Source organism: Nomia melanderi, chromosome 8, assembly GCF_051020985.1.
Source record: "Nomia melanderi isolate GNS246 chromosome 8, iyNomMela1, whole genome shotgun sequence".
Taxonomy (NCBI): Eukaryota; Metazoa; Arthropoda; class Insecta; order Hymenoptera; family Halictidae; genus Nomia; species Nomia melanderi.
This window is the reverse complement of record NC_135006.1, coordinates 1,970,168-1,998,037: the sequence shown is the minus strand read 5'-3', so window position 1 is coordinate 1,998,037 and position 27,870 is coordinate 1,970,168. Positions and strand designations below refer to the sequence as shown.

The window sequence follows — 27,870 nt, the reverse complement described above, 5'->3', positions numbered from 1 at the left end:
CATTTCTCTAAGAATTAACCGGTACGCAATGTGTTAACCGCAACTCCACCTAACCAAGATTCATTAGAATATTTAATATCATAACTGGTGCAATATTGGAGCCTACAGAGTTCAAAGGGTTAATCCTTTGCACTCGAGAATATTTTTCTCAACGAATATTCATTGTTTTCTGGTGTTGTGTCGATGGTACTTTTTGCTATTGATATAAGGATGTATCTTGGGTGAGTTAAGGGATGGAACTATTTTATTTCAATGCTCCACGCGTTGATATGTTAGACGAAATTTAATGTTGAATTTAAAAACTTTGAAATCTTGGTGGATCAAGTTGAATGGCGACCGGAAGGCGCCTCTCGAGTGCAAAAGATTAACACGGTGTTCAGCGATCACCGGAGTTGCCGAATTAGTTGAAAGCAATTCTAATTTGTAAGATAACCGACGTCGAATAAAAATGTTCGTAATTAACTGGATGATATTGTAATTTAAGAATTATGGTACCAAATAATTATGGTAATTGTTCCTTGTTGTCTTCGATGCAAGAGAACAAGGGATTCGCAGAACGCTGAAGTGTTTCGTGGCGGCCAACGCGTTGAAAGAAGACAATACGTTTTCAATATATTTGTTAATATTTACTGTACAATAGAATTCCCATCGTCGCTAATGACCTCTTGCCAGCGCGATGGTAGTTTGTAGATTCCATTTCTGTAGAATCACTCGTCTCTGGAAAGTTGGAGTGACTTTATCGGGCAGAACTTCCCGGTAGACCTAACGTTTGACGTTTCCTGACGAGACATAGAGATCTGAAACTAACTTGAAGAGAGATCGATTTTTGGAATTACTATTATCTTTAATATTACCGACATTAAGATTATGAATTATTGGAGTAGTTGCTTTATATTTTTTAATTTGGATAAATCAGATTTTGTTTTATAGATATTCAATATTACTCTTATCGTTAAGTGTATTATTAAAGATCAAACTTCGTAATTTTACTGTGTCAAACCAAGTGGCGATCGAGGGTCGCCTCAAGAGTGTAAAGGGTTAACTTTCACGTGTATCTTCTAAATAGGGTAGACCTAGACAAATCGAATCACATGGTAAATACGGTCGAATTAAAAAGCCATTCTACATTTGTCATATCGCAAATTATATTTCTCACCCTCCGTTTCCCCTTTGCGAGAGACAAATTTTAACATTCTTTTTCATTTCATATTATTAATGTTCAGATAATTGTCAGCTTTGTGCTGAAATTTCATTAGTTTAAAAGATATTACTACTTCGATTTTTCAGTATTGCAATCAAATGTTCGTGAGCACGGATAAAAACGTACAGAAGTTTTACTGATAAAGATGTTTCCTTTTTAATTATTGTAAATAACTGTAACTATAAATTCGAATCTGTTCTTATAATTGGCTTAGACATAACGTTAGATTTTATAAAAAGCTCAAAGAAAATATGTTTATGCATTATAATTAATTCATGAAATTTTTAAATTCTGGTTTACAAATGTTTAAAAATAATCTATTACCGTGGAAAAAAGAAAAAACGAAATCACACCATTTTGTATGAACTTCAGTTCACAGATATCGAACGTGTCGTATTACAAAGTAGAAAGTGAAGTTTATGGTCAGACATAAACGAAAGAAAAAAACCGATTCGTTTTTTGTGTAAATTTCGTCTCTGTGTGTAAAGGCATAAATATTTTACCCTCCCCTCCCTCACATTTATTAATTAATTGTAAGGTAATGGGAATTCACAATAAGAATAATTACAAAATAAAAAAAGATTCATTTATTTAAAACAAAGGACAGAAGTTCAAGTCTTGAATTATACTCACATTTAGTTAAAAGATACATACATTTTTTAAAATGAAGAATCAGTTCATAATAAATTACAAGGAGGACGAATTCCGTTATAAGTATCTGAGATGTAATTATATGATTAAAAATAGTTATTAATACTTTAAAATTATATCAGTTATTCAATATATAAATGACTGTACAAATTAATTATAGTGACGAGAATGAATTGTCAGCCAGTAACAGTTAAATAATAAAATAATGGTAAGATACATTCTTAATTTTACCACTGTTAATTCTTACATAAATAACCGTACTAATCGCTATATCGCAGGCAGTTAACTAATTCGTGTTAATCACTATAATGGATTGCCGATTATGCCATAAGGTACTAATTTGTAAGGTGTTGCATAAAATCAATTTTTTCACGTGTTTGTTCTACATTATCTAAGATTAGGCACAAGACACGCAAGCGCCATTTCATTTAATCATATGGCATTCTATAGTATAGGATATGAAAACTTTAATTGTACTTGAGTGGATATAGTATAGGAGTTTATCATTTCACTGGTTTCTAAACAATTTACAGCTACATTCTGAAATATTGTAGAGTCAGAAAACGTTTAAAACTGGATCTAAAATAAAATTTTTCACTAAATTTTCTCTAAAGTATGGAAAACATATCTCAATGAAACGCTTATGTGTCATTAGCCTGAAATAAATTTACTTAAAAAATTGGAATAACCATGATGAAAACGAACAAAAAAATAAAAGTTAACTTCCATAATTTTATTAAAAAAGATCAGAATTCTCTGTAAAAGTTTTCGAAAACTTAACAGTAGTCTTGATCAAATGCAAAAGAGCAGTAATTTCGTGCTTAATTAACACTTTTTCAATATTTTTATACTGCAAAATCATCGTTTCTTTTGATAAAGTCAATTCTTCTTATTTTCTTTTGCAATCAATTTTTGTTGTATTCACAAATAATCGCTGCTATTAATTTACCATTGATTAGAAGACGGAGAAGAACTTATCTTTTTTTACAGATAGTAAATAATGTGAATGTTCAGGAGTGTCTCGTAGGATCTTGACAAGGTATTACAAACCATCCATTGTTTCCTGAAACTGCAGGATTCATCAATTGAGTGTTCAAGGCATTATTCATCCTCTGGTTTTTCATTATTTCTAATTGCCGTTTTAAATTACGGTATAGTTTTATCAAAGATTCCTGCAATTTAATAAATAATATCTTTTGTAGTTACCATTTTTAATTTATGTAAATAGCCCAGAAGCTATTCTTTCTATTTATATGATATAAACCTACCTTACCTTCTCATCTTCCAGTTTTTTAAGTTCCTCTTGTTGCCTTAAGCTGTCTAAAGTCAAATTTTTAAGCATCTCATTCTTGTGTTGCCCCAAGAGGGCTATTTCTGTTTGAACTTTTAAATACTCTTGTGCAAGCTGCTTATGCTCTTCAAAAATTTCTTTTGATCTTTCACAAGTTTGATCTGGTGTTAACGGTCTCAAATCCGCATCCAGTAGTCGGTAAACATTGTCCAAATCTTCGTTAGTTGTGCTGTTACCTGATGGTGAATAATAATTCATTATAAATATACACGTTTTACAAATTTAGATCTTTCAGAACATGGATTTGTAATAAAAATATTCAAGAGTTTATTAAACGAATCTTCAATAATAATACCCTGATGCTTTCATTTAATATGAATCATGTATACATTAAAAAAAAAGAGCAAATGTGCTTTCAAGTGTTAAACACACAACTTCTTATAAAATCTTGATTTCTTTATTATAAGTAATTTCGAAAAAAAAATAATTCAGTTAAACATTTAATTTACAAAAATACTTTCTTTAACTACTTGATCATCCACCTTTCTTTAATAGTTATTCAAAAAGTAAAGAACTATCAAAGAATAATAATCCATATATGTATTTTAAATATCTTAAATTCAATTTTTTAAATGCTTGTTTGTCTAGTCAATCCTTCACCACTTACTTATCGCCTATATTTAAAATAAAAAATATTTTACTGCTACATTATGTTTGTATCACTCATTTACTGAACAGAAAAAATATAATATAATTACGTTTTTCTTTCCAACTGTATTCTAATTAAATTAATTTCAGCTAAATACTGAATCGATTACCCATACGCGAACGATATACGAAACAGCCCAGTGAACATTTCAGTTCATCCATACATCCTGACTCTGTCTCATCCATACTACTTTGAAACAACCCGTCTCTACCCTGACAGTGAGAAAGAAGCAAGCAAAAGTACTAACGCAGTAGAACCCAGCACCGTTTTAGGGTGTCCGTGGTGACGATGTTTGGATATTCCTCACACATTTCCAAATGTTGGAGCCTGTCGAGGCTTGGTTCATAATAAAATCAAGCAAGGTTCTCACATGAAGGGTGTCACACCGATCAACATCCACGAACTACACGATTTTCCAAGAAGATGGTGACCGATCGAACAACAGCGAGGAAGATGAGTGAAGATTTTGGTGAAAATCGTGATTTTCGGAAACGAGGATGATAGAAAAAAGAAGAAAGAGGTGGAAAGACCGTCGTTCTTGGTGGTGGGTCGGGAGAGCACTAAACAAACGTGCATCTATATTGGGCCTGGTGAGTCAGCCACACCTGCTTCGAGGTATCCCCCACCAGACAAGACGTGCAAGCACGAGCCAAGAAGAAAATACGGTTCTTCGGCTCTTAATTCATCTTCAGGGCTGGATTAGGTCGAAATTTGGATTCTCGTGGTGAACAATTGAAGAAGAATTCGTTGGCCACTGAATATCAGCTACATATATTCCAGGCATCAACTTTTAGACAACAGAATATTTCACCTTTGACTGTTCTGTCTAAAATTTATAACTCAGATCGATGAAAGATGATAACTTGAAATATTAAATTGGTGTTCCTTTAAGAAGACACATTAATATTAGATACTAAACATAAACTGTATAAAATTAGATAACTGAATGTGAATTTCTCACAGATCACACAAAGAGTATTTCATAATAATTACCCACAACTTGAAAGATAAATTAGACAAACGAAAATTAGAAAAGTTTTATACAGATAGTAATGGCCTCATTTCCAAGACATGGAACTTTTCACAGAACATTCTCCTTGAAGAAGTTTAAAACTCTATAATAGTGATCGAGTATTTAAGAATATTACTCACAGATATACAATATTAAGAGCAATGATTAAATAAAATTAAGCAAAATATATAACTTAGAAACAAAGACGTTTAGAATATGTATTTATATAAATTTAAGTATGTTTATTAAATTTCATTGTTTAGATAAGATTTAATAGTAATATTCTTTTCTATTTTCATTGAGAAGTGTATTTAGTTATGATTTGAATGTACACAATCGCTCATGAGATTTGTTTTTATTTACTATTTTCTTTTCTCGTAATCAGAACTTTTTAGAGTGTGACCTTTATAACTGTCAATAGGTGTCAATCAGGAACAAGTTCCCGCTATTAGTTGGCAGTTAAATTTAGTGGAGTCGCACAATGTGGCTGTTTTCGCGGGCCCTTTGCCAGGGTAGATTTCGCCGATCGACGAACTCCAAAGGAATTCGTCACGGGGAAAATCGTTGCGTGCCAAGTGGCACGTTTATATTTTTTGCAATAACATTTTTACAGACTTTCCTAGAGATAGATAGGAAAGAATATTTATAACATATGCATAAATTCAGTAATAACGTAAAAAAAAATTAAAATATGAATATATGAATATATAAATAATACATATGCATTCACATTGACAATAAATTATTGAATAATGAAATTATTAAATAAATAATAGAAGCTTTCATTACAATTTTTAAATTAATGAATTCACTTAAATATTCATTTCAATATCTTATACCAAATTTTTGAAATTTGATTTATTATTTTATGTAATATTTATTATAACTAATATGTAGGGTACTTAAACGTGTATATACAATATTCTTTCGAAATGTAAAAAACTTCCACATTGTAATAAAATATATAAAATTTGATATTTTATGTATTGAGCTATTTTTGCATTAATTAGTCCTTAATACAAAAATGGAGCTTAATGTGTAATTCATATAAGAAATTTAATTAGATTCAAGGAAGTATACGCATTAATATTAACTGTAGGAACAAGTTTTTAAATGGCGACAATACGTCTGAGGATATACATTCCCCGCTGAAAGCAAGGTTTTGTGGATCATACGAAGAACGTTATTTTGGGATTAGAGTACTATCGCGGTGAGTCACAAATTCGGAGCTCTCGCCACAGACGAGTTCTCCTTCCTCGGTAGCTATATAGCAACCATGAACTCGTTAACAAATAATAACTCACTTGTACTATGTTGCATTTACGCGAAATACGTAAAAAAGATATGTAAAATTCATAAATAAAATGAGAGAAATCCTACTAAAACGCAAATATCTAAATATATCTTTCAAAAGTCATAGGAAAAATTTTGTTAAAATCTTATTTTGAATTTTTCACAGTTACTGATATTCTTTTTGTATAAAAATACACACTTCATTTTATTCCATTTTATAACAAATGTTAAAATATATTCCATGCTAACTTGTAACCTTAAAATGACCTTGTACACCAACATATTAAATAAATTTTAAAACAGTACTAAGATATCAAGTGAACTTCTTGTTTACAGTAATTGATGTTTAAACTGAAGTCCATTAGTAGCAATATATGACCTAAGGTGAGCAATTATAAGTTTCTTCTTATGATCAAGCATAGAAAGTTAAACAATAATTTTTAATTCAAAAAAATTGTTCAACGATTTCTTCAATGGAATAACATAATTAGATCAGATATTTAACATAAATAAATAAATAAAATTTAAGTGTGAGTCAAGTTATTAGAATCATCAGGTGAATTGAACCCTTCTCAACCTGAATATTTTAAAACTAAGGTATTTACTTACTCTGGCCAGTATTTTTCGTTCTCAGGACAGGGGAATCCAAAGGTGGATCAGAACATGGTATTTCCCAAGCATCCTGTAATTATAAACATAAGCATATATGTTTAGATAAAAATTTGTAAGATTACAATGTATATATCTTTGAAGATAGTTCATAAATTAATAAACTTTTAAAAATTGTATGAATACTGAAATATTAATTTATTTATTAATTAACGATTAATTTATTAAATATTATGGATACTAACCTGATCGCATTCAATATGAAGCGGTGGGAAATGTTTATTTTGAAGTTTTTTACATGTACTCCCTAATGAATTATTTTTACAAAGACTATCTCTAAAATCGCAGAAGGGGTTTGATAAATTATCTTTCCCATTTGGAAGTTTTGATGTTTCTTTGGGACCACTAGCTCTGATTGTACCGTTAGGAGTATATCCATTTACTTGAGAATCCAGAGTACTAGTCATATCTAAAGTATTATCTTTGAGGACATGGTTATCATTGACTTCTTCTGACTCAATACCTACATTATAATAAATACTTATTGTAACAATTTTTTTTGTTATATTTCAACTTAAATTATTTCTTATTTATTTTTAACGATTTGAAACTGAAAGTATACGTACTGGCAGAATACTCGACAGGCTCTAAATGACCACTAAAAAATTGCGATAATGTTGTCATTATTTCTACAACAACATCCATTGATGGTCTTTCTTTAGGAGACTTGTGCCAACACCTGAAAAAATCAAACGTTTTTCTTTTTTATCGAACGCTAGCGATTTATATAGGTATTGAGCTTGAATCAATCAACATATTTTGTTATTTAGATTATGAATATATTCAACTTTAAATTAATATATCACATGTTTAATGACTGTATACATTGTGCTAGTATAGTTCAGAATTTATTATGATTGGTTATGTATAGATGAACCTGAAATATAAAAAAAAATGTATCAACTTTGTTCTGAGAATAATTTAAGAAATATGCAGACTTATTAAAAAACTATCTGCATAAAATTTATAAGACTGAATAGCATTGCAACCTGTATACATAAAACAACGGTGTAGTACACGTATAAAATACACGATTCTTCCATGTATTTTAATTGCTCATACATATCACGACTGATTCATAATTACTTCTGGGATTAAAATTAAACAAATACATGCGGTTTACTGAAAAGTATATTGCCTTAAAAGACCAATAATGAAGTCAATACAAGAATATAATAACAATACTAATACCTCCTAATAACTAAGTAACCAGTAACTAATAACTAATACCTTCTTAGAAACTACTGATAACTGTCTGTTGTTTTATCTGAATAACATCTAAATAACCTGGAAAAATATTTCCCTAGTTTATTTATCTTTTAAATATTATCGACCATCTTCCTAAGTACACTTTCCCTTCCATATTTTACTATCTGAAAGGTTTACAAGAAAAATAACTGGGAGCAATCATAAAATTTCACGCAACAAATCCACTTGCACTGACATGGATAATAATTTGAGAATAGATGTTGTTCCATCTATCTTTCAATCGTCAAGAGAAAAACGAAAGGGAAAGTAGTCATTAGACTCAACGAAATCCATAACGAACAAGTATCATTGAAGACAAGTTCACTTACCACTAAACTTTGCTCCCAGTGCCTAAACATCGAAGAGGATGAAAGAGTAGATTGTTGTTCCAAAGGAGAATCCAGAGTTGCTACAAAGACCCCAATTTCTTTAATGAATATTTTATGATGAACTATGTGCCCCAATCTTCACCCTCACCTAGGATAAAACCTAAAATTCATAAGAAGAAATTTAGAAAAACCCTAAATAAGAATGCGGAACAATCTCAGAGCGAATGAAGTTTCCACAATTACATCTTGTGGATAAATAGAAAATGTGTTAAAGACTACCACAAAGATTTTCCATTTCCAATATCCATTTTGCTGTGAAGATTGATTTCAATTGTGGATTGTATATATTCATGAAGAAAAACATTCATCCCTTCAGAATGTACTAAAATATTTCGTTAATAGGGACACGGACACAATGTATGTAAAAATTGTGACGATACTGCACACTGATCCAATTGTAACCAGTGATAAACGAAGTTGTATACTATGTACAGAGGATGCAGGATTGCAGAAGAAACTGTATATCAAACAAACAACTATTATGCTTAAACAACTCTCTTAATGAAATTTCGGGAAAATTTAGTTTATTATAGCTCTCGTGTCTTACAAAAATTTTAAGTCATAATAATGTATAATAGAAATAATCTTATTCATGCACCTATCTGCTCATCCCTGAATATCTTTGTTATTCAATTTAACTAACTATCTATTTCTATGTCTAGTTTCCTACTTCTATCCCTACTTCTTTATTCGTATGACCATGCCTATCAATGATAGATCAAAATGAGAAGTATGAGATATATTGTTGACCTTTGGAAGACAATCTCAAGTGTCAAACTTATTAATTTGACACTATTCACAGATGAACTATACCACCACAATGTAAGAAAATATAATTTCATCAGTGTTTGAAGTCAGAGTCAAACGAGAAGATTAAATTTCATGCACACATTCATTCTGAAATGTAATGTCTATTAATGTATGAGCATAGAATTTTACTTTTCAACTATATAAATATGAATATATTATTTTCAACTTTAACCTATTATGTCTGTTCAATTATGCCTAATTATTGAAAAAGCATAATTGCAAAAAGATCGAATATACATGCTATATTGGTAATGTAACAGTTCCATATGGTAAAAATATAGATACTGATATTAAAATATCTTAATTAAGGCATTACATAAAAAAACAAGTAATGCAACTTTAACAATAGTTTTAATTCTGTTATTATGTCCAATTAACAAAATGCAAAACAAAAAAAGATTTTATTTTTATAATTTACTTAGAAATTATCAAAAGTTATTTATGGAACTGTAATTTATAATAATTACCTAGTCATAAGATCTTCAATTGGTTTTGGACAGCCTTCAATTAAAGGAGGTCTCTGTCCCACATGCACTGCCCACATTATTCTATAAGCTGAGCCACCAATTTCATCAAATGGTTTCTTTCTTGACAATATCTCCCACAAGATAACACCCCAACTGAATACATCACACTTTTCTGTATATTTAGAACCTTCAAACACTTCTGGAGCCATCCAAGCAGCAGAACCTTTGTTGTTTGTCATATATGTGTTTAAATCACAAGCTGTGCCAAAGTCACAAATTTTAAGGGTTTGTCCACCCATTACCAATAACAGATTTGGTGGTTTTAAATCCCTAAAACCAACAAAAGTAGTTTTCAATAATTTTTATAATTAAAAATTTGGATCACGTGTGACGTAAATGGTAATTTAATTTACCTATGAATTAAAGGCTTTGGTTTCATATTGTGAAGATAAGCGACACCACGTGCACATTGCAAAGCCCAACTCATCGCATGACCTGCAGTGTACCGTGGTTGGGGATTACAATGTAATACTGCAAGATATAAATAAAGTTGTAAGTATAAACAGAAACTTATTATTCTTAACACATTCGCGACCATTGATATAAATTCACATCTTTTCAAATTCTTTCAAAATATTTTATTTTTCTACTCTTTTCCATTAATGACTTCTTTGATGGACAGTTCTCTATTTCAAACAACAGATTATTACAAGACTAATATTTCAAAACAAATTTTCTAATGTTTACCCTTGTTTTAACATCAGAAGTTTGCAACAACTTAAGATTTTCTTCATTTTCAATAACAATGAGTATTACAGAAGCAAAAAATTTGCCAGTCTCGGATGTGTTAAATATCATAAAATATAAAATAAAGAAGAAATACCATTGTATAAAGATCCTCCTTCTGCATATTCCATAACCAAACAGACTGGATTCATTGGATTAGTACAGGCGCCATATAGTTTAACAATATTAGGATGCACAACCCTTGACAATTGTCTCACTTCTATCGTAAAGGCTTTTTTCTCACCTTCCGAATTGATATACTTTACAGCAACATATTGCCCTTTCCATTTTCCTTTCCATACTATTCCAAAAGAACCTTTTCCAACTACCTGCATAAAATTACGGTTACTTTCAAAGTAATGCATTAATGACATGCATGTTTTAAAAGTAGTTAAAGTTAATCCAAATAAAAATAGCTTATTCTAGAAATTAGTTTCAATATTCTGGAAACCACAAAAAAAAGTATGATCGAATGAAACATAATTATACAATTACAATTTAAATAACAAATTTTATATATTCTGATTTTACATGGAAAGTTTTATAAACTTTACATTAATTTTACGTAACCAACATTAAATTTTAAACAATAAGAAATATAATAAATATACATTAAAATAGAATATATATTATGACTTCTATAGTCTTTTATATTTCTTTCAACAACAAATATTTTCAATAAATTATTATTAGAGTAGGAGTACAGAAAATCAAATGGACTTTATAGATAGCAACAATTTATTTGAAACTTCTCTAAAAATTGTTTAGGTTATGTTTAAAGAATAAAATTTCAGTCGACTAAGACAAAGTACAAAAATTCCAAATACGCAAAGAAAGTTGGCGCTTTGTAAATTTTGTACCAAATTATAAAGAAAACCGAGATCTACTTTCTTAAATGAATGAGGAAAGTTACTGTATAATTAAGATACCTGTTCTTTTTCAATTTCATGGTAGTTAATTTCCTCAACAAACTGCTGCTGATGGCCTACTAACTCTTTACCCGCCATCACATATAGACGACATCACATTAGTTGCAGGGCACATTTAATTACCGGGCGTATTTTTCACGTTCGAATGTTTATTCAAACTTGGAGCTCAAGCTCTTCCAATATTTCCCATTTTATTAACAGTTAGGTGGCATGTATAGTGAAGGCAAACATCGATAATTGTTTCCGATTCGATACATCGATATATTGAAATACGATCCATCGTTACATTTAGAGTATAATCAACTTTATAATACTTGAAAAAAATATAAACTTCTTTTATTGAAAATAATTGTAGTATTTAATTTAAATTATATAGACGAATAACAAATGTTTAAATATCTGTTTTTTAAAAAATCTGCTTTTAAATTCAGACTTAATTTATTTTACATTTCAAATTGAAGAAAATTAAATAAAAAACAATTTCAACTTCAAAAACTTGCTATAATTCTAAATTATTCTTTGTTACTATAATATTTAATTTAGAAATATAAGGCAAAATGAATATTCAAAGTCTTAATATATTTTTATAATTTAACTATATAATACATTATTTCGTGGACATGTATTCTCTTGTTTTTACACTCTTTATTCAATGTAATCACAAATTAATGTTCTCTACTAAACAAATAACAATTTATTATATTTTGTAAAAGAATCTCTATAAATTTACCCAAGTGTCTTGTTTCACAAATTTATTTTGTTTTGTATAATTAATTTGTTATGTAAAACTAATATACTGTAAACAAATGTATTTGTTAATAATTAATTTTCATTAATGTTATAAAAAAATTCATTCGTGGGTAAAGGAATTGTTGAAAATATATTCACGAAATTTCTTGAAAATTTACTAGGAATTTAGTGAAGAAAAAGTTTCTGGAAAATTTGTGTTGGTAATAAAATAATCTTTTTGCGTTCTCCAACTTACATATTTAGTGAGCCACATTCTGAGCATTTAATAATACATGTTTAAAGCTTTTCGGTATTATAGGAACTTCTTAATTTTATTATCGACTAATCGTATAATGAAAGATGCAGAGATATGTGTGTAACAAAATTTCTTCCTTATTACATTGCAATACTAATCAAGGCGTAGATTTAAATCTTCTGGTGAATCATTTCAAATGCATCGCACTGTTACAAAGTAATTTATTCGAAATATTCTCTACGTATAATATGTTGTGCAACATGGCACCAATCACAACTCGTAATTTTGTGATCTGAACTGAAGGTTTTTAAGGTGGTTAATTGTCAACACTTGTAAACAATTGTCAGCCTGATCATCTTCTAATTCGAGCGAAAACGTTGAGACGAAAAATTAACTTTCCGGAGAACCGTCATGTTTTATAATTATCAACTGTGAATCAATTTATCTCAAAATGGCAGAAAATCTTTCGAAACGACCAACGAAAGGAATTTTGAAATCATCCAGCAGTTTTGATAATCCAGATATATCTAGGTAAAAACTTTTAATGTATATTAATTCCTTATTTCTAGTTTGTTTTAATATAGAAATAATAATTTTATATTCATTATTCTGAGAAAAAATAAAATAAAGGTTACTTTTGTGTTTTTTTAATTGTTACTAATTCGGTATTTAAGGTTCAGTGTAGAATTATTCTTTAAGGTTAGGTAAATTGTAAATTACGTTGATATTAAGTACGTTAATTTCTTACATGTTTATTCAATTACTTTGTATTACAATTGTAGATTACTATCTGTTTATTATATTTCTTACTTTAATCATCAAACAATTAATGAAAATTATAGTTGTCATTCAGAATATGTTTAAAATATAGCATCTTGGAATAGTTATCGTTGAAACATGGTCAATACAATACAACATTTTTTGTGATTTAAAAAATAAAGTGTATAATACTTTGATTCATTATGTTATATCGTTGTGAACAAATCTATAATATTCAGTAGTAATTATTGCTGTAGGCCACCGAAAGAAACAAAATGGGATGAAATGAACATAATAGCAACACTGCACCCAGCAGAGAAAGATTATGGGCATATGAAAATTGATGAACCAAAAACCCCATACAACTACGAAGGCCTGCAGGGTGAATTTGAATTTGATCAATTAGATTCTAATGCAGTTGCAGCCAAGTAAGTGTATTAATAAATTTGTATTAAATTTAATATACGATTGTGTAATATTAAGAATTACTATGATGTAAAATAACATAAGAAATCATAATTAATGAATTGATATTTAAATACTAATTTTGAATAGATTTACTTTGCTAATCATAGAAGTAATGATTTTGTTAACTGTATTCTAACTTGCTAACTATAATTAACTATATTCCAAAAAATTCTTGTAAATCTGTTTCATTACCCTTACTTATCAGATTGGCAGGTAGCAGCAAGCCAAAAATATTTGAAGAGTCAAGTGAAGATGAAGATGAGAAGGAAACACCTGAGGAAAGAGGTAATTAATTAATTAAGAATACATTAAAAATTTATATATATCATGTAACATAAGTAAAGTCATCAGAAATGTAAGAGCAGTGAGAAAATAGAAAGCCATTTATCGAAACCAATATCACTGTTATGCTGTTAAAATGGTAAGACAAGTACCAATTTAGTTGTCACCATTTCAGAGAAAAGGAAAGCATTCGAAGCTAAGAGAAAACAGCATTATCGAGAGTGGCAAGTAGTACAGATGGCTCGAAAACAATTACTGGAACAAGATGAAGATGACGAGGACGAAGATGATGAAGAAGAAATGAAGAAAGAAGAGGATCATGAAGAAGATATACAAAAGGATGACGATAACATGTCTTATCTTTCTGAACAAATTAACTTTGATGTTAGATACAAGTGCATGCCGTCCTGTGATAAAGCAGAGCAGAAATGATACGGCTAAGGACTGCAAAAAAAATATTATGAATTACCAAAATATAGAGGTAATTTATCTCATATTTTCTGTTTGTGGTAAAATCTACTTCCTTTTGTCCGGTAATTAATAGACAAACTAAATTATTAGTTGAGTAGTATTGTCTTTCTTAGGTTAGTTAAACGATGAAGTCAATAAATTTTTACGACTGATTGGTTTATCATTTTCTAAAAATGAACTTATTAATTGATCAGTGTAATTAATTACACAACGAAAGTTAGTGTCAATATATAGGTAATTAATTGCGTAATTAATTACAAGCATTCAAACTAAATAATTAATAATTAAACAGGCATTTGTTCTTCACATTTTCAATTATTTGACAGTTCAAAATTAATTAATTCGAAATTCAAAATGGCACTTACTTGTTTCCCTGAATGTACAAAAAGTAGTAACAGTTTTAAGAATAAAAGTATAGATTTCTTTAGATATCATGACAAACTAACAGTACTTTGCTGATATATATTGGTGCTGTAGTGAAGACTAATACAATTATTAATTGTTTAATTAACTTGTAGTTATCAGTTATTAACATTTTAATCGGTAAATTGTTATTATATGATTACTTAACATTTCAATTTATTAATTAAATTACACTGTTATTTCATTCATCTATTCTAGGTTATTTAAAATATTTACTTTTGCGTAAATAATGAACTAATTTTATAATATTTCATTAATTAATTATGTTTACAATAATTTTGTAATCTTTTTTTACATATTACAAACAAAAAATCGTTTAATTTAATGCTGAGGAATTTATGAAATTACAACTGATCTTGTTAATAAATATTTTAACAGTGTAATTAGAAAACGAGTGATTCCTACATGAGAATAAAATACTTTGGATATTTTTGAGTTATTGAACATGAAAATTGTATGATGAGTGAAAAGAGATTTAGAGTATTGAAATTAATAGCATGAACCCAGTTGTTTATAATAAATCGTTAAATGAATATATAATAATTTTTATTTCCATTTTTTGAGAATATCGTATATTTACGAAAAAAATATCTTGAAGGTACTTCTGACTATATACTACAGTCTATAAATTAATTTCCAAATAGGATTTTCTGTAAACTTTAATAAAAAATTTCACAATCAGATTATCGATGTCTTCACACTAGTATAATTATCAATATTAATTGCTTTACTAAGTTAAAAATATTATTAAAAATTAAAGTCGTAAAATATTGTATATATTTTTCTATAAAATTTACTTTATTATCATATAGAACTTTGATTAATTTTGATAAAAAAATTATGTCCATAAAATAATGCATAAAAAATAATATATTGTGATAGAACTTTTGTTACTCAGTTAACGAAGTTGGATCTATATTGCCATTGAAAATGTAGTCCAATTCTGGTATTTCGCCTATTGTGTCAAATCTACTTTATTCAGTTTTAAATTTCTACATTTTTTTTTAAAGTTTATTTATTATTTTATTGCATACTTTACATAATACTATACAAACTATAGTATTAAAAAGCAATAGTAACAAAAGTTTCTAATTCCACATGTTATTTGAAATTTTAGACTGCTCTTTCTATTTCTTTATTAAACATTCTAAGATTAGAAAACTGCAAATGTTTTTTTATATTGCAGCAAGAGGGATCATCGTTTAGACAATCGAAATTATGTTTTTTTAAAATAGTTTTCGTACCATGAAGCACATACATATTTTTGTAGGCTCAAAGAATTGCTCGTCCGAATTAGTTATAGATGATTAGATGCCGTCTAACATACTAGTGTGTCGTTTCAGATTATATATTGCATTGTAAATATGTGTAATAACAACGAATACAATACGTTAGGATTTATATATAGAAAGGAATAGAACTGCGAATTAAACGCCAAACTGAATGTTTCAGCGATTTTAATATTTTTTTCACACTGTTCAGTATCAACATTTTTATATGTAGTATATGCTATAGATGATCATTATATTAATAGCGATTACAGTCACTGTAGTCAGTTTTGCCAGATGTTACAAGCTAAACAACAATTTAATTATTTGTTAAATTTTAAAGTCTACTTCAGCAATAAAATTTAAACAGAAATAGATATGTTGCGAGATATAAATCATTTTTCTTGTAAAGCAACTTAGGTGAACCATAAGCTTACTCATATTAGTTATAGGAGAATAACTTCAATTACACGTTGCTTACTGTATATAATTTTTTACTAACTTGATTAATGGAATATGTAATGTAATGGATGTATGTACACTTATTAAATTCTGTTTACATTATGGTGCATATTAGCACCCCTTATTATGTTAACATAATTAAATTCTTTACTTTATTGTATTATTGCATACAAGCTTTTACGCTTACATTAGTTACAATACTCAAATCTGCAGCTTTAAGCTTAGCATAAGATAACTTAGAGTAGAATGAATTGTAATGAATAAATAGATTAAGGACAGTCATATATCATTATTTTATAATTTTAATTTTTGATCATAACATTTAATGTCTGCAATCTGTGGAAAGTGTTCAATGAAAAATATAAGAAAATTATTGTATCAATCTTAGAGAAATTGAAAAACTTATATTAATAAGTTACATAAAATAGTTATTATTATAACTATTTTTATTATATTATTTTAAATTTTTGTAAGACACGAGAGCTATAATAAACTAAATTTTCCCGAAATTTCATTAAGAGAGTTGTTTAAGCATAATAGTTGTCTGTTTGATATACAGTTTCTTCTACAATCCTGCATCTTCTGTACATAGTATACAACTTCGTTTTAATTAACAGCTAATAGTTATTATTTTAATATTTCTGATTGTCAGAAATCCTTTTTGTTTTTATTTTAATTAATATTAGATTCTATATTTCTCATCCTATTTTCGAATCCTTATATTAGTTCATCATTATTCCTTACGTATTTTTGTTTTACCCAAAAAATTAATGTGTAATAAAATGTACGATATTGATTCTACAAGTTTATTTAATTTATTTTAAGTTTATTTTGCACTATGTAATATGTATGAAATATATGGTAAAGTTAACCATCTTAATACATTCGTAATAGATTTCTAAACAAGTTTTTCGTATCGCATGAACTTTCAATTCAATTATAACATCTAAATTGCCGACTTCATGTGTCTGTAGCATTTTAGTTGCTCAAAATATATTATATTGGGAAGACTCATGAAGTTTAATAGAAGATTTAATGTTATTTGGAATTCAAAGAGAATTACAAATATACTTTTAAAAAATCAGTCGACTTTCGCATCTACAGTAACTTTATTTAAGATTGTTTCAGTCGATATAGCAGTTTATACACTGACTTATAATTTTAATCTTTCTATACAAGTCTTAATTTTCATTCATGCCAGCTTGGAAAAGATTAGTAATAATTCTGATTAATAGTGCCTTGAATACAATCTGTGAGACCAATTACACTTAATTGTAATTATTTTAAATATACCTGTTGATGTCAACAGTTGACATGTCAGTTTATGTAATGATAAAGTGATAAATCAACCGAAGTCAAATCGTGACTCAAGTATTGAACGGATCTATTTTTTAAGAAAGAAATCATCCTATTGCTTTAAACACTAATTACATTAATTTCGTCACAACGGGGGCCGAACAGTCAGCCATGTCCGTCTCTCAGATGGAAAGTATCCTTTTTTTCTAAATATTTTGTATTATTTGTATACATTGATTTAAATTTAATGTGAGTAATTTAAAATAACATTTACTAATTATATGTTTCTTTTTGTATAACAATTTTTATCGAATATAATCTCGTTTATAATCAACTTGTCTAGTATAACTAAATAATCTAAAACGAATTATATATTTCATTATTTACATTCATATTTTTGAAGATAATTCAAATAATAAGTTCTGTTTTTAGAGTTGGCAATTTTTTCAGAATGTCAATTAAATGTTTTACACAACAAAATTGTAATTTCTTTCATATAATTGTCAACAATTTTTGACAGTTTTCATTTTGGAATAAGGTTATGTTAGGTATAAGCAAGCTAGTCATTCAAATCGTTTATAAATTTGTTTGTGATTTTTGTTCTATTTTCTTTGCATTAATATTTTCAAATATTGCTGCAGAACTATACATTTATTATAATATCACCTTACAAATATCATAAATGTTTTCCTAAACTGTTCTGTAGAAAACCTATTTAATCTTAAATTTGCTGTAAAAGAGTTAGAAAGGAATTCAAAGAAATGTGAGAAAGAAGAAAAAGTGGAAAAGGCTAAAATAAAAAAAGCCATTCAAAAGGGCAATATGGAGGGTGCTCGTATTCATGCAGAAAATGCAATTCGTCAGCACAATCAAGCATTAAATTATTTGCGTATGAGTGCAAGGGTTGACGCAGTGGCTAGTAGAGTGCAAACTGCTCTTACTACACGCAAAGTTACTCAATCAATGGCTGGAGTGGTGAAGGCAATGGATGCTGCAATGAAGTCGATGAACTTGGAAAAAATTTCAGGTAGCAAGAAAGACATTAATCATATAAAAATTTTATTAATTAATTAAATTAAAAACAATTAAATTGTTAATTTACGTTTAGGTTTAATGGACAAATTTGAAAGTCAATTTGAAGATCTGGATGTTCAAAGTTCATACATGGAAAATGCAATGTCCCAAACTACAACTACTAGTGTACCACAGAATGATGTTGAATCATTATTACAGCAAGTTGCAGATGAAGCTGGGTGAATATTTTATCCATTTTAAGTTATTCATTTATGATAAATTTAATTTATTCATAATTCAATTACTATACCTTCTATTTAACCATTAAATATCATGTATTTTACAGTTTGGAACTGAATATGGAATTGCCATCCGGAAATTTAGGTAGTATAGGTACCTCTACTGTCAGTCAAGAACAAGACGAACTCACACAGCGATTAGCAAGGCTCCGAGAATAGTAATGTACATATAGAAACAAGAAATTGCACAGATACATAAAAGGAAACGTATATAATTGATGCTTATACCATATAACTAGCAGTAATATGTTCAGGAAAGAAGACAACAAAACTTTTTTTAAAGCATATTTAATTGTTATAAACATACATACATGCTTCTTACGTTTATAAGGAATAGTTATTTGAAATAACGAAAAATATTTAATATTTAATGCTTATATTCTAATCATTTAGCGCCAATTAAAATTTTAAAACCTTAATTGAGTATGTTTAACCATAATAATATGTGAGTGCAATGCAGTGAATATATATTGTTATTTAATTCACCTATAAATTATGATTCTATGCAATTGTCTTTTTACAATAACATTTATGTTAAAAAAGAATATGTTAAACTCAAAAATTCATGTACACAAAATAAATTTCACTGTATCTTAAATACACCTGCTATTTAGGAACTTCAGAATTTTATCTAATAAGAGATATTAAAATGTAATGTTAGCATTGTGCTTAATTATTTTTGTAAAAGAATGTACACATAACATAACAAACTTAGATTAGTAAAGCTTAATTAAAATAAACATAAGCATTTGTTATAAAATATGCAAATCTTGTTCTGTTTTAATAAGAATTTAAAGACATTAACACTAAAAAGTATTAAAAGAAATACTGAAATATTTTATATTACTTACATAGCTTTTGGAAATATGTTTTTATCTGCTTTAATTATTAATACAAGAGTTAAATATAATATTACACATTTATTTCAAATAATTTAAAATTATTTTTAACTATATGTTATACAGTGTACATTTAAATTTGCATTGTTATTTTACAAAAGAATTTTTCAAAATGTGCTTTATTAATATTATATTAATACTTGCACTATAAAAATATTTTAGGCAAATGTAATTCATGTAAATTATATTTTAAGAATAATTTGTAATATTTGTATATTATATATGTCACATTTTGAATATTCAATATTATACATAAATATATTGTATAATTTATAAAAATAAATTTATGCAATGCATAGCTTAATGACCATTACATTTTTATCTAGCTATGAATAAGGAAATACTGGAACAATTCAATATTTGTAAGATACTTTTTCCTGGTCATTAAAATTTTCTTATTTTATTTGAACTTAAAAGTTTACACTTATCCTTTAGCAAAACATATTAAAAAAAAACCTTATATTTGAAATTGTATTTAAATTTGGGTTGTTTTCAGCTGTCACTACCCAAACACCACGTGTGCTATTCCCTGAATTATGAACTATTATGAATGGGTAACTCGTATATAAAAAGTTAAACCTTTGTAGCGCCATTAATGATGCGTACCATAAGTAAACAAGAAAGAGAAAAATCCAACTGATAGATGAATAAGAATTTGAGCAACTTATATTCAACATATAACAACGTACTGACCTATAAAATACATTTATATATACACAATTGTACTTCAGGCCTAGCGATTGTCTTGTTACACGTAATGATACTAGCGCTATGAGTGGTGTGTGCTGTAAGCTTACTACTAATCAAGTTTCCGCCCAAGAATGTTAGATTCAACCCTGAATAATAAGTATCAACGTCCCACGTCAAAGTATGACGGATCATATTAATTGTTCATATTTGTGATACGAAAACACCGAACAAAAATGTACTCGAAACGCTCACTTAAGACATTAAAGACGCATTTGCGTCTAGCAATCTATCGAATGCAACTTCTTGAAAAAAAGAAAACTGAACTTGCACAGAAAGCGCGAAAAGAAATTGCTGATTATATTGCAGCAGGAAAAGTTGAACGAGCTAGAATCTGTGTAGAACACATCATTAGGGAAGATTACATGGTTGAGGCTATGGAACTGCTTGAAATGTATTGTGATCTTTTATTAGCACGCTTTGGGCTTATCACGCAAATGAAGTAAGAATTACTTGAATAACGATTACAATACGACAACAGGCTTTTCATATTATGTTATTAGGATCGTATCATTTATGTTTCTTTTCGTTACAGAGAATTAGATGAAGGCCTAGCAGAAGCTATCTCTACAATAATTTGGGCAGCTCCTAGAATTCAGACTGATGTCCGAGAAATGAAGGTTATTGCTGATATGTTTGCCGTGAAGTATGGCAAACAATATACAGATGCATGTAGAGAAGAAGCTGTGCATACTATTTCTGAAAAATTGAAACAGAAGATGAGCGTACAATCGCCATCTAAACTTCTTGTTGAGAAGTATCTTGTAGAAATCGCAAAGAATTACAATGTTGAATTTGAGCCAGATCCACAGGTAGAAATGATGAATCAAGATGTATAATAGTGGTAATATATAATATGTAAATGTTTCAATTTCAATGTTGTAGGTAATAGCACAGGGACAAGAGGCATTGTTGATAGATATTGGAGGTAATGGAGAAGCTAGAAATAATTTAGATACAGCATCTGGAGGTGGTTTTCCACAACCAGTTGGATTTATTGGATTTCCACAACCTCCTTTGTTACCAGATCCTACAGCCAACTTCATGGTAAGTAATATTCATTCGCAGAAAAATTTAATTTTTAAATAATATATAGTTAATTGTTCTGAAACAAAATTAATCTTTTACTATTTTATTTTCCTAGAATTCAGAGAAAGCACCTATCGGATTTATATCTCCTGCAGGTCCTTCAGAAAATAAAGCCCAAAATATTCCTCATAATATTCCTAATGTTTCTTACAATATTCCTTTGGATAACTCCAATGGAAACAAGCCTGTGAGTAATGATGACATCACTTCTATAAATAAATACTTCAAATATATAAGACCTCCAATGAATTTATTTCTTCTGAAAAATATTTTTTAACGGTACAATTTTAATTTGTTCAGGAAAATGATCTACCTCCACCTTATAGTTCATTTCCACCTGATTTAAACAAACAGGTTAAGTAACAATATATATTCTTATGAAAATGAGTAGTCTTACAATTAATTTTATTAAGTTTGTTATGATACTCTTTTATTTTAAAAGCAATTGTTTAAACGTACTTATAAATATCTTTTTATACTTTAATTTGTGATTCTTTATTACAGTCTGACCAGAAACCAAAACCACAACCAAGATCGAAAATGCCAATGAATGATTTTCAGCTTCCAGATTTGCCAGCTGTCCCATCAGAGAACGACTTACCTCCAAATAATTCGACTACTGCCGAAGATATTGATTTTGACGATTTAATGAAGCGATTCGAAGATTTAAAGAAAAGAAAATAGTATTTCGTGTTCATAAAGTTATATTGTATAAAATATGTATGTTATAATACATCATACATATGTACAACTGTAAAAATTAAAAAAAAAGCGTAGCTTTATCGTTGTATAGTATTTTACATTTTGAATAACTAAATAGCAGTGCTGGTAACAATTACTATAAAATATTCTTCAATATTAGCTTTAAAAGATATTCGTAAAACATTTTCTTCTTAGTATTTAGAGTAATTTTGAATTAATATCTTTCCGGTATTAATTCAATGCTTATGAAATGTAAATTGGAAAAAGATTAATAAAAAGAATTTCTAAAATGTATAAGAACTATAAATTAAAATATACTTGATTTAGCCAGAGCTTACTTTCAATGATTTAAGTATGCCTTGAAGCTATAAATTTCATAATGTGGTTCTATAATTTCGTCATGTGCATTATCAAAGCAATAGAATACATAAAATAACATACATTTGTAAAAATTGTAATATTAGATAAGTTTCGAAGAGATTTTGATATGTATCTTCTGTTAGTTTATGTTTAAATTTCTTCACATAAATATTGTAAAACATTTATATTCCACATTTGCGTACAATATTTCGTTAAAAAATTTCTGAAAATTATGTTGTATAAAAGTATTTAAATATTTGTACATGTACGCTTTGCGATAAAGTGTCTTCAAATTCCTTTTATTATTTTATGTTATAAAAAATTATAATTATCAATAATGTTCAACCCATTATTTATTTATTTAATATTCGTCACATTCCATTTTTTATTTTTTAAAATGTACAAGAAGAGTTTTACACTTCATCAATTTTCCCAATCTTCGCATTGCTGAAATAATAATAATAATAATAATAACAGTAACACGATATTACTTAAAAAAAAAGGTTGAAATAAAAAATATATTTCAATAATGTTAAAATTATCAATATCACATGAACTGTAATAAATACTAACTTGTTGACCTTTCTCAGCAAAACACTTCAAAAGATTTTGCGAAAATTCACACTTATCTTTCTTAATCGATTCAAGATATCGGAAACATTCTATCACCGATTCTTCAATAAAATCTTTTAATTCTGGATCGCGAACATCTTGATTCATCAATGGAATTACCAAATCTCTTTCAGGAAACCCTTTTTCGTCTACCTATTGTTTTTTAATTTATTTAAATTATATCTCATTTTGACGAAATAATTCGAGAAACAGCAAAAAATAGTTACAGTAATGTAAAATAAAGTAATTCAAGTAAATTTATGTTTCTCACTTATCATTGTCTATACTCACCGCGTTCATTTCATCGAAGAAACATTGTATAACGCACTAGAATAAAAAATAACTTTATTTCACGCAATTACCTAATACAACGTAATAAATTAAATAAAACGTTGAATACATTTTTTTTCTCAAATAATTCATAATTCCTCCAGATGAACAGGTACTTACCGCTTTGTCCCGATCGGTATTATTCCCATGGCGTGGATCGTCGCCGTTGTGATCGTCCTTTTTCATCTGAGAATCATTGAAATTCCAAAAATCCTGACTATCATTTTTACGATTACCTGTCGCGATTTGGAAATCTCTGTCCGAATTGTTGCTATCCGAACTATCGCTGTCCGAGGACGTGGAATCATCGTTTTCGGTACTTACAGCGGCGTGCCGTTTCAGACAGGTTTTAAATACCTTCTGATACTGCATATCCATTTGCTGGCTTCCCGTACGACATTTCAAACACTAAAAGAACAATGTTTAATTCTTGCTGGATTGTCAAAATTCGGATACGAGCGTATCGTTAATTAAAAAACTACAGTCATCGCAACAATTATGTTGTTATGAATAGCAATATTCATTCTAAAACATCGAAGACATTCACACCTTATCTGTAGTAATTACTGAAGCAATAATTATCCAAGTAATAATTATTGAAGTACTCATTCTTGAAGGAGTAATTACAAAATTGACGTAACCGACATACTAATAGCACAGTGACAGTAACTTCATACTAGTAATCAGAACTGCATAGCAATACAAGTGACATTTAACGTAGTAGTAGATATACTATGTAAATACTGTATAATTACGTTGATGTCTATAATTCAGTTTCCAACGTTACGAACAGTAGTGCTACTGATAATAGTAGCTACAGATATAACCGTGCTGTCACCAACAACTATAATTGATCAACAGCAATAGTAATGATAGTGAATAATTGAAATACAATGTAACGTAAGTAACATTCCTATGGAAAAATTTTAAGTGAATTACCATCGTGTTTCGCGAATGTTGCGATTAGTAATAAATTCGACTTACTATTCCTGCATCGAAGCAAAACAAAATGATACAGTATAAAACGAGACAAACGAAATGCTTCATGATAAACACGCTTCCCCTGACTCCTCGTCGCATCGGCGTATGGTTTAATGAAAGCCGACCGGTGTTTCATCGCGTATAAATACAAAAGAAACAGGAAAGCAGTTTGACGTTAATTACTTGTCGCAATAACAACTGAAAAGAATCCGAGTTCACTGGACATTTACGACATTTTGATGGTACCGCGTATCCGGTTCCGATTATCCTGATTGTGTCGCGGTTCTCGTGTATCGAATTGCATAATCCTAATTCGTTTCGCCTCCGAATCATTTTTCATAGGACAGGAAGAAAGACATTTCAGGGTTCTGGATGGAAAACTCGATACCATAAAATGTTATTCGTATTTCAAGGCTCCGGACGAGAGACTCGATAATATGAGATGTTATTTGGATATTTCTGATTTTCGATGAATGTTATTTCAATGTGTTTCAGATGTTTGGATAGGACAGTCTCGATAATACACGATTTCCATCATTTATTTCGAAAGTTTTCAGTAATACAATACGCATGCTTTGATATAATTATTGTCGCACTATGTGTACTACGTGCGACAGTTTGTTCCTTTACTCAACGCTTTTAACGCTTTTAGAAAGGATAGATGAAGTCCAACCTATTGCCATCTCCAGCCATCGACACTCGATAAATAATATTAAGGTCTATTGTGGAAAAAGTGGATCGGTAGGGGAAATTGCCGAGAGAGAGAGAGAGGAAGTATGAAAGAAAGTTGACATAGTAAGTAATTCAATCGTCAGTCTCTTTTCTCTTCTTCGTCTCTGTATATTGGTAGCGCAGGATGCGTCCTGTATATCTCGTAAGTACAAGTCTCCTTTTAAAAATTCTTCGAATACTTGTGCGTGTCATTTATTTATCATTGATTATTTATTAACCGTTCGAGTGTTGAGGAGCGCTATAGCGCTCTTCTTGTGTTGTGCCAAAATTGCGAAGGCGCTTCTGTTTATCAGTATCAATTATAATTTTGTTACTGTATTCTTCAAGAAATAAATCAAAGTGAATTTATTCGAATAAATGTTATTTTTTGATATTTCTCCGTAATAACACAATATTTGCGATCTCATTAGATAAGTACTCTTATTAATTTTTTTGCATACACGCCCAATCACTTCCGCATTTTTGCTAAATATCCACAAAAGTTGTTTAACATCCAAACGGTTAATTATACAAAGTAATTCGCAGGGTTTCGAAAAGGAACGCGGATACCCAAAATTCATAATGCAGCGAATAAAATAATTGTCAGAAGGGATACGAAGATTCTTATATATTTTTTCGATAATTTCTCGTATACGTTCGATGTTATCACTTTAATTTCAATTTGTGTAACAATCATGATTTCGTCGGAAGATTTCCGGTAATGATATTTCTGTTCCCTTTTGATAATTTTTCATTCGAATCGAACATCCGAGTAAACTGCTGTAAACCTTCGCTGTCACGAGAGTCGCGATTTGCAAATGTATTTTTCTAATTACGTTCAGATACTGTTTTTCAATGTATTATAATGTAAATTGGCTACGGTGGAAGATCGAAGATAAAATTGTAAACAGCGAGTACAGCCTTTGTGAAAAAGCAATGGACCATGTGAGTGCGTGAAAGCGAGACTAGCCGAAAATCAGTCTGCGATTCGAAAAAGCAATTTGTTCTGCACGTTCTGCGTTGGTCCGCATTGGAGACTTAAGAATCTTGTTTTCTCTTTTTCAGTTATTAGCGAACGTTGCTTTCGTATTGGCGACTAACGATTCGAAGCTTGAAAATCATCGATTTTACCATAACGATCGAGCATCGTCAAATATCGAGAAAGAATCAAGAAAAAACGAAGCGGGCGACAAGGATCCAAGGAATGAAAATGGCGGATTCTTAAACCCATGGAGTTCGCTTAAAACAACAGACAGGGTGCAGTTTCAAATCGAAGGTCACGACGGACCGCAGACTTACGTTTTTGGATTTGACACTGGACGCGGGTAAATTTACAAGTGAATTTATATCTACGTGAATGTTAGTTCATAAATGTTTGAAATGAAACGGTATGTTAGTTTTATAAAGTTATGATATTTATAATTTTACTTATCGAACTTAAATAACTGCTAACTTCAATGAAATATATTTAATTTACAGAGTTAAGGAATAGCATACACGTGCACGTATAGAATCGTAAAGCGTATTTATGCAAATTTTTAATTATGAATATATATATTCGATTCTTTCCAGGCAAAGTAGACAGTTTCGATTGGAAGAAAGGCATTCCGATGGTACTGTGAAAGGACAATATGGCTACTACGATGCAAAGGGCAAACTGAGAACAGTCCAGTATGTTGCTAGACCTTTCGAAGGTTATACAGAGAAGCATCACGAAAGTAACGTGCGAGCATTAAAAAATTAAGTAAACATCATTCGTCGTTCAGTTATTTAAATACAATCCACCAACTCCTGTTACACAATGGCAATGAATTTAAACTTTATTACTGATGTTCACGCACACGTTTGTAAACTTTTTATTGCTATCATTATATAACTATTACATCACTGTATATATAGGAGGAGGGGAGGGAGGAGAGAGAATAAAATTAATGTTAAATTATTTATTCAATAATATCAACAATTATACAAGAAAAATAAATGAAAAGATACAAATATGTCTGAATGTAAATATGAATACAATGGTAACAAAGAATTGGTTCTGCTGATACATATACATATGCATTTATGTATATGGGAATTTGTCATAAGCGTTACATTCATACCCATAACATCCGATTATAAAAATATTTTAATAAAAAAGTTACGGTAAAGTTAATACCTTAATAAAATTGTAACAGTCTTATTTAAATAATGAGCATTTATTGTTAAGTAATGGTATTTTTTTTTTTATAAAATATATATATACGATCTTAAG

General features: G+C 29.1%; 6 protein-coding genes across 17 annotated transcripts; 4 read left to right on the top strand and 2 right to left on the bottom strand.

Moving 5' to 3' along the window:
- Nucleotides 1-1,765: 1,765 nt before the first annotated feature.
- LOC116426528 (mitogen-activated protein kinase kinase kinase 7) lies at nucleotides 1,766-11,714 on the bottom strand. Of its 3 annotated transcripts, none has more exons than XM_031975593.2 (9): nucleotides 11,456-11,714; nucleotides 10,624-10,855; nucleotides 10,154-10,271; nucleotides 9,741-10,070; nucleotides 7,393-7,505; nucleotides 7,012-7,289; nucleotides 6,767-6,839; nucleotides 3,126-3,379; nucleotides 1,766-2,921 (listed from the first exon to the last, which is right to left on the bottom strand). In XM_031975593.2, exons 1-9 carry the CDS (start codon nucleotides 11,531-11,533, stop codon nucleotides 2,895-2,897), a joined length of 1,503 nt encoding a protein of 500 aa, XP_031831453.2. In that variant the 5' UTR covers nucleotides 11,534-11,714; the 3' UTR covers nucleotides 1,766-2,894. The 3 variants fall into 3 exon arrangements, with proteins under 3 accessions (XP_031831453.2, XP_031831452.2, XP_031831454.2); XM_031975592.2 differs by having other exon boundaries at nucleotides 1,766-3,024; nucleotides 11,456-11,713; XM_031975594.2 differs by having other exon boundaries at nucleotides 2,872-3,024; nucleotides 3,121-3,379.
- A 702-nt stretch (nucleotides 11,715-12,416) lies between these two features.
- LOC116426540 (protein phosphatase inhibitor 2) lies at nucleotides 12,417-15,526 on the top strand. 4 transcript variants are annotated; one of them, XM_031975621.2, is made up of 5 exons: nucleotides 12,417-12,656; nucleotides 12,753-12,971; nucleotides 13,442-13,627; nucleotides 13,873-13,952; nucleotides 14,125-15,526. In XM_031975621.2, the coding sequence occupies exons 2-5, from the start codon at nucleotides 12,892-12,894 to the stop codon at nucleotides 14,379-14,381; spliced, it is 603 nt and encodes a 200-aa protein (XP_031831481.1). In that variant the 5' UTR covers nucleotides 12,417-12,656; nucleotides 12,753-12,891; the 3' UTR covers nucleotides 14,382-15,526. The 4 variants fall into 4 exon arrangements, with proteins under 4 accessions (XP_031831481.1, XP_031831482.1, XP_031831480.1 ...); XM_031975622.2 differs by having other exon boundaries at nucleotides 12,744-12,971; XM_031975620.2 differs by having other exon boundaries at nucleotides 12,417-12,971.
- A 2,168-nt stretch (nucleotides 15,527-17,694) lies between these two features.
- Nucleotides 17,695-20,379, top strand: Chmp1 (charged multivesicular body protein 1). Its single transcript, XM_031975624.2, has 4 exons — nucleotides 17,695-18,062; nucleotides 18,576-18,896; nucleotides 18,978-19,122; nucleotides 19,230-20,379. The coding sequence occupies exons 1-4, from the start codon at nucleotides 18,041-18,043 to the stop codon at nucleotides 19,339-19,341; spliced, it is 600 nt and encodes a 199-aa protein (XP_031831484.1). The 5' UTR covers nucleotides 17,695-18,040; the 3' UTR covers nucleotides 19,342-20,379.
- A 486-nt stretch (nucleotides 20,380-20,865) lies between these two features.
- Nucleotides 20,866-22,945, top strand: Ist1 (increased sodium tolerance 1-like protein). Of its 2 annotated transcripts, none has more exons than XM_076369952.1 (6): nucleotides 20,866-21,270; nucleotides 21,364-21,640; nucleotides 21,714-21,875; nucleotides 21,973-22,104; nucleotides 22,218-22,271; nucleotides 22,479-22,945. In XM_076369952.1, the coding sequence occupies exons 1-6, from the start codon at nucleotides 21,005-21,007 to the stop codon at nucleotides 22,599-22,601; spliced, it is 1,014 nt and encodes a 337-aa protein (XP_076226067.1). In that variant the 5' UTR covers nucleotides 20,866-21,004; the 3' UTR covers nucleotides 22,602-22,945. The 2 variants fall into 2 exon arrangements, with proteins under 2 accessions (XP_076226067.1, XP_031831464.1); XM_031975604.2 differs by having other exon boundaries at nucleotides 20,868-21,270; nucleotides 22,422-22,945.
- Obp59a (Odorant-binding protein 59a) lies at nucleotides 22,776-25,403 on the bottom strand. 2 transcript variants are annotated; one of them, XM_031975618.2, is made up of 5 exons: nucleotides 24,906-25,403; nucleotides 24,042-24,329; nucleotides 23,883-23,918; nucleotides 23,553-23,744; nucleotides 22,776-23,426 (listed from the first exon to the last, which is right to left on the bottom strand). In XM_031975618.2, the coding sequence occupies exons 1-5, from the start codon at nucleotides 24,999-25,001 to the stop codon at nucleotides 23,403-23,405; spliced, it is 636 nt and encodes a 211-aa protein (XP_031831478.1). In that variant the 5' UTR covers nucleotides 25,002-25,403; the 3' UTR covers nucleotides 22,776-23,402. The 2 variants fall into 2 exon arrangements, with proteins under 2 accessions (XP_031831478.1, XP_031831479.1); XM_031975619.2 differs by lacking the exon at nucleotides 24,906-25,403 and adding an exon at nucleotides 24,471-24,620.
- Nucleotides 24,672-27,865, top strand: LOC116426542 (uncharacterized). 5 transcript variants are annotated; one of them, XM_076369958.1, is made up of 5 exons: nucleotides 24,703-24,821; nucleotides 25,398-25,458; nucleotides 25,555-26,558; nucleotides 26,679-26,938; nucleotides 27,186-27,865. In XM_076369958.1, exons 3-5 carry the CDS (start codon nucleotides 26,469-26,471, stop codon nucleotides 27,355-27,357), a joined length of 522 nt encoding a protein of 173 aa, XP_076226073.1. In that variant the 5' UTR covers nucleotides 24,703-24,821; nucleotides 25,398-25,458; nucleotides 25,555-26,468; the 3' UTR covers nucleotides 27,358-27,865. The 5 variants fall into 5 exon arrangements, with proteins under 5 accessions (XP_076226076.1, XP_076226073.1, XP_076226075.1 ...); XM_076369961.1 differs by lacking the exon at nucleotides 25,398-25,458 and having other exon boundaries at nucleotides 24,672-24,821; XM_076369960.1 differs by lacking the exons at nucleotides 24,703-24,821; nucleotides 25,398-25,458 and having other exon boundaries at nucleotides 25,576-25,697; nucleotides 26,456-26,558.
- Nucleotides 27,866-27,870: the final 5 nt, after the last annotated feature.

Excerpts from the sequence above, each read along its gene's own strand:
- Obp59a (XM_031975618.2), bottom strand. The coding sequence starts at position 25,001 with ATGCGACGAGGAGTCAGGGGAAGCGTGTTTATCATGAAGCATTTCGTT. Across the intron at positions 23,919-24,041 it reads ATACCGATCGGGACAAAGCG|TGCGTTATACAATGTTTCTT; the intron begins GTAAGTACCTGT and ends TTTTTATTCTAG. Across the intron at positions 23,745-23,882 it reads TCTTCGATGAAATGAACGCG|GTAGACGAAAAAGGGTTTCC; the intron begins GTGAGTATAGAC and ends AAAAAACAATAG.
- LOC116426540 (XM_031975621.2), top strand. The coding sequence starts at position 12,892 with ATGGCAGAAAATCTTTCGAAACGACCAACGAAAGGAATTTTGAAATCA. Across the intron at positions 13,628-13,872 it reads TCTAATGCAGTTGCAGCCAA|ATTGGCAGGTAGCAGCAAGC; the intron begins GTAAGTGTATTA and ends CTTACTTATCAG. Across the intron at positions 13,953-14,124 it reads GGAAACACCTGAGGAAAGAG|AGAAAAGGAAAGCATTCGAA; the intron begins GTAATTAATTAA and ends TCACCATTTCAG.
- LOC116426528 (XM_031975592.2), bottom strand. The coding sequence starts at position 11,533 with ATGGCGGGTAAAGAGTTAGTAGGCCATCAGCAGCAGTTTGTTGAGGAA. Across the intron at positions 7,290-7,392 it reads GCCTGTCGAGTATTCTGCCA|GTATTGAGTCAGAAGAAGTC; the intron begins GTACGTATACTT and ends ATTATAATGTAG. Across the intron at positions 6,840-7,011 it reads TTCATATTGAATGCGATCAG|GATGCTTGGGAAATACCATG; the intron begins GTTAGTATCCAT and ends TTATAATTACAG.
- Chmp1 (XM_031975624.2), top strand. The coding sequence starts at position 18,041 with ATGTCCGTCTCTCAGATGGAAA. Across the intron at positions 18,063-18,575 it reads GTCCGTCTCTCAGATGGAAA|AAAACCTATTTAATCTTAAA; the intron begins GTATCCTTTTTT and ends ACTGTTCTGTAG. Across the intron at positions 19,123-19,229 it reads CAAGTTGCAGATGAAGCTGG|TTTGGAACTGAATATGGAAT; the intron begins GTGAATATTTTA and ends TGTATTTTACAG.
- Ist1 (XM_031975604.2), top strand. The coding sequence starts at position 21,005 with ATGTACTCGAAACGCTCACTTAAGACATTAAAGACGCATTTGCGTCTA. Across the intron at positions 21,271-21,363 it reads GGGCTTATCACGCAAATGAA|AGAATTAGATGAAGGCCTAG; the intron begins GTAAGAATTACT and ends TTTTCGTTACAG. Across the intron at positions 22,272-22,421 it reads CACCTGATTTAAACAAACAG|TCTGACCAGAAACCAAAACC; the intron begins GTTAAGTAACAA and ends TCTTTATTACAG.
- LOC116426542 (XM_076369961.1), top strand. The coding sequence starts at position 26,469 with ATGTATTATAATGTAAATTGGCTACGGTGGAAGATCGAAGATAAAATT. Across the intron at positions 26,559-26,678 it reads GTGAAAAAGCAATGGACCAT|TTATTAGCGAACGTTGCTTT; the intron begins GTGAGTGCGTGA and ends TCTCTTTTTCAG. Across the intron at positions 26,939-27,185 it reads GGATTTGACACTGGACGCGG|GCAAAGTAGACAGTTTCGAT; the intron begins GTAAATTTACAA and ends GATTCTTTCCAG.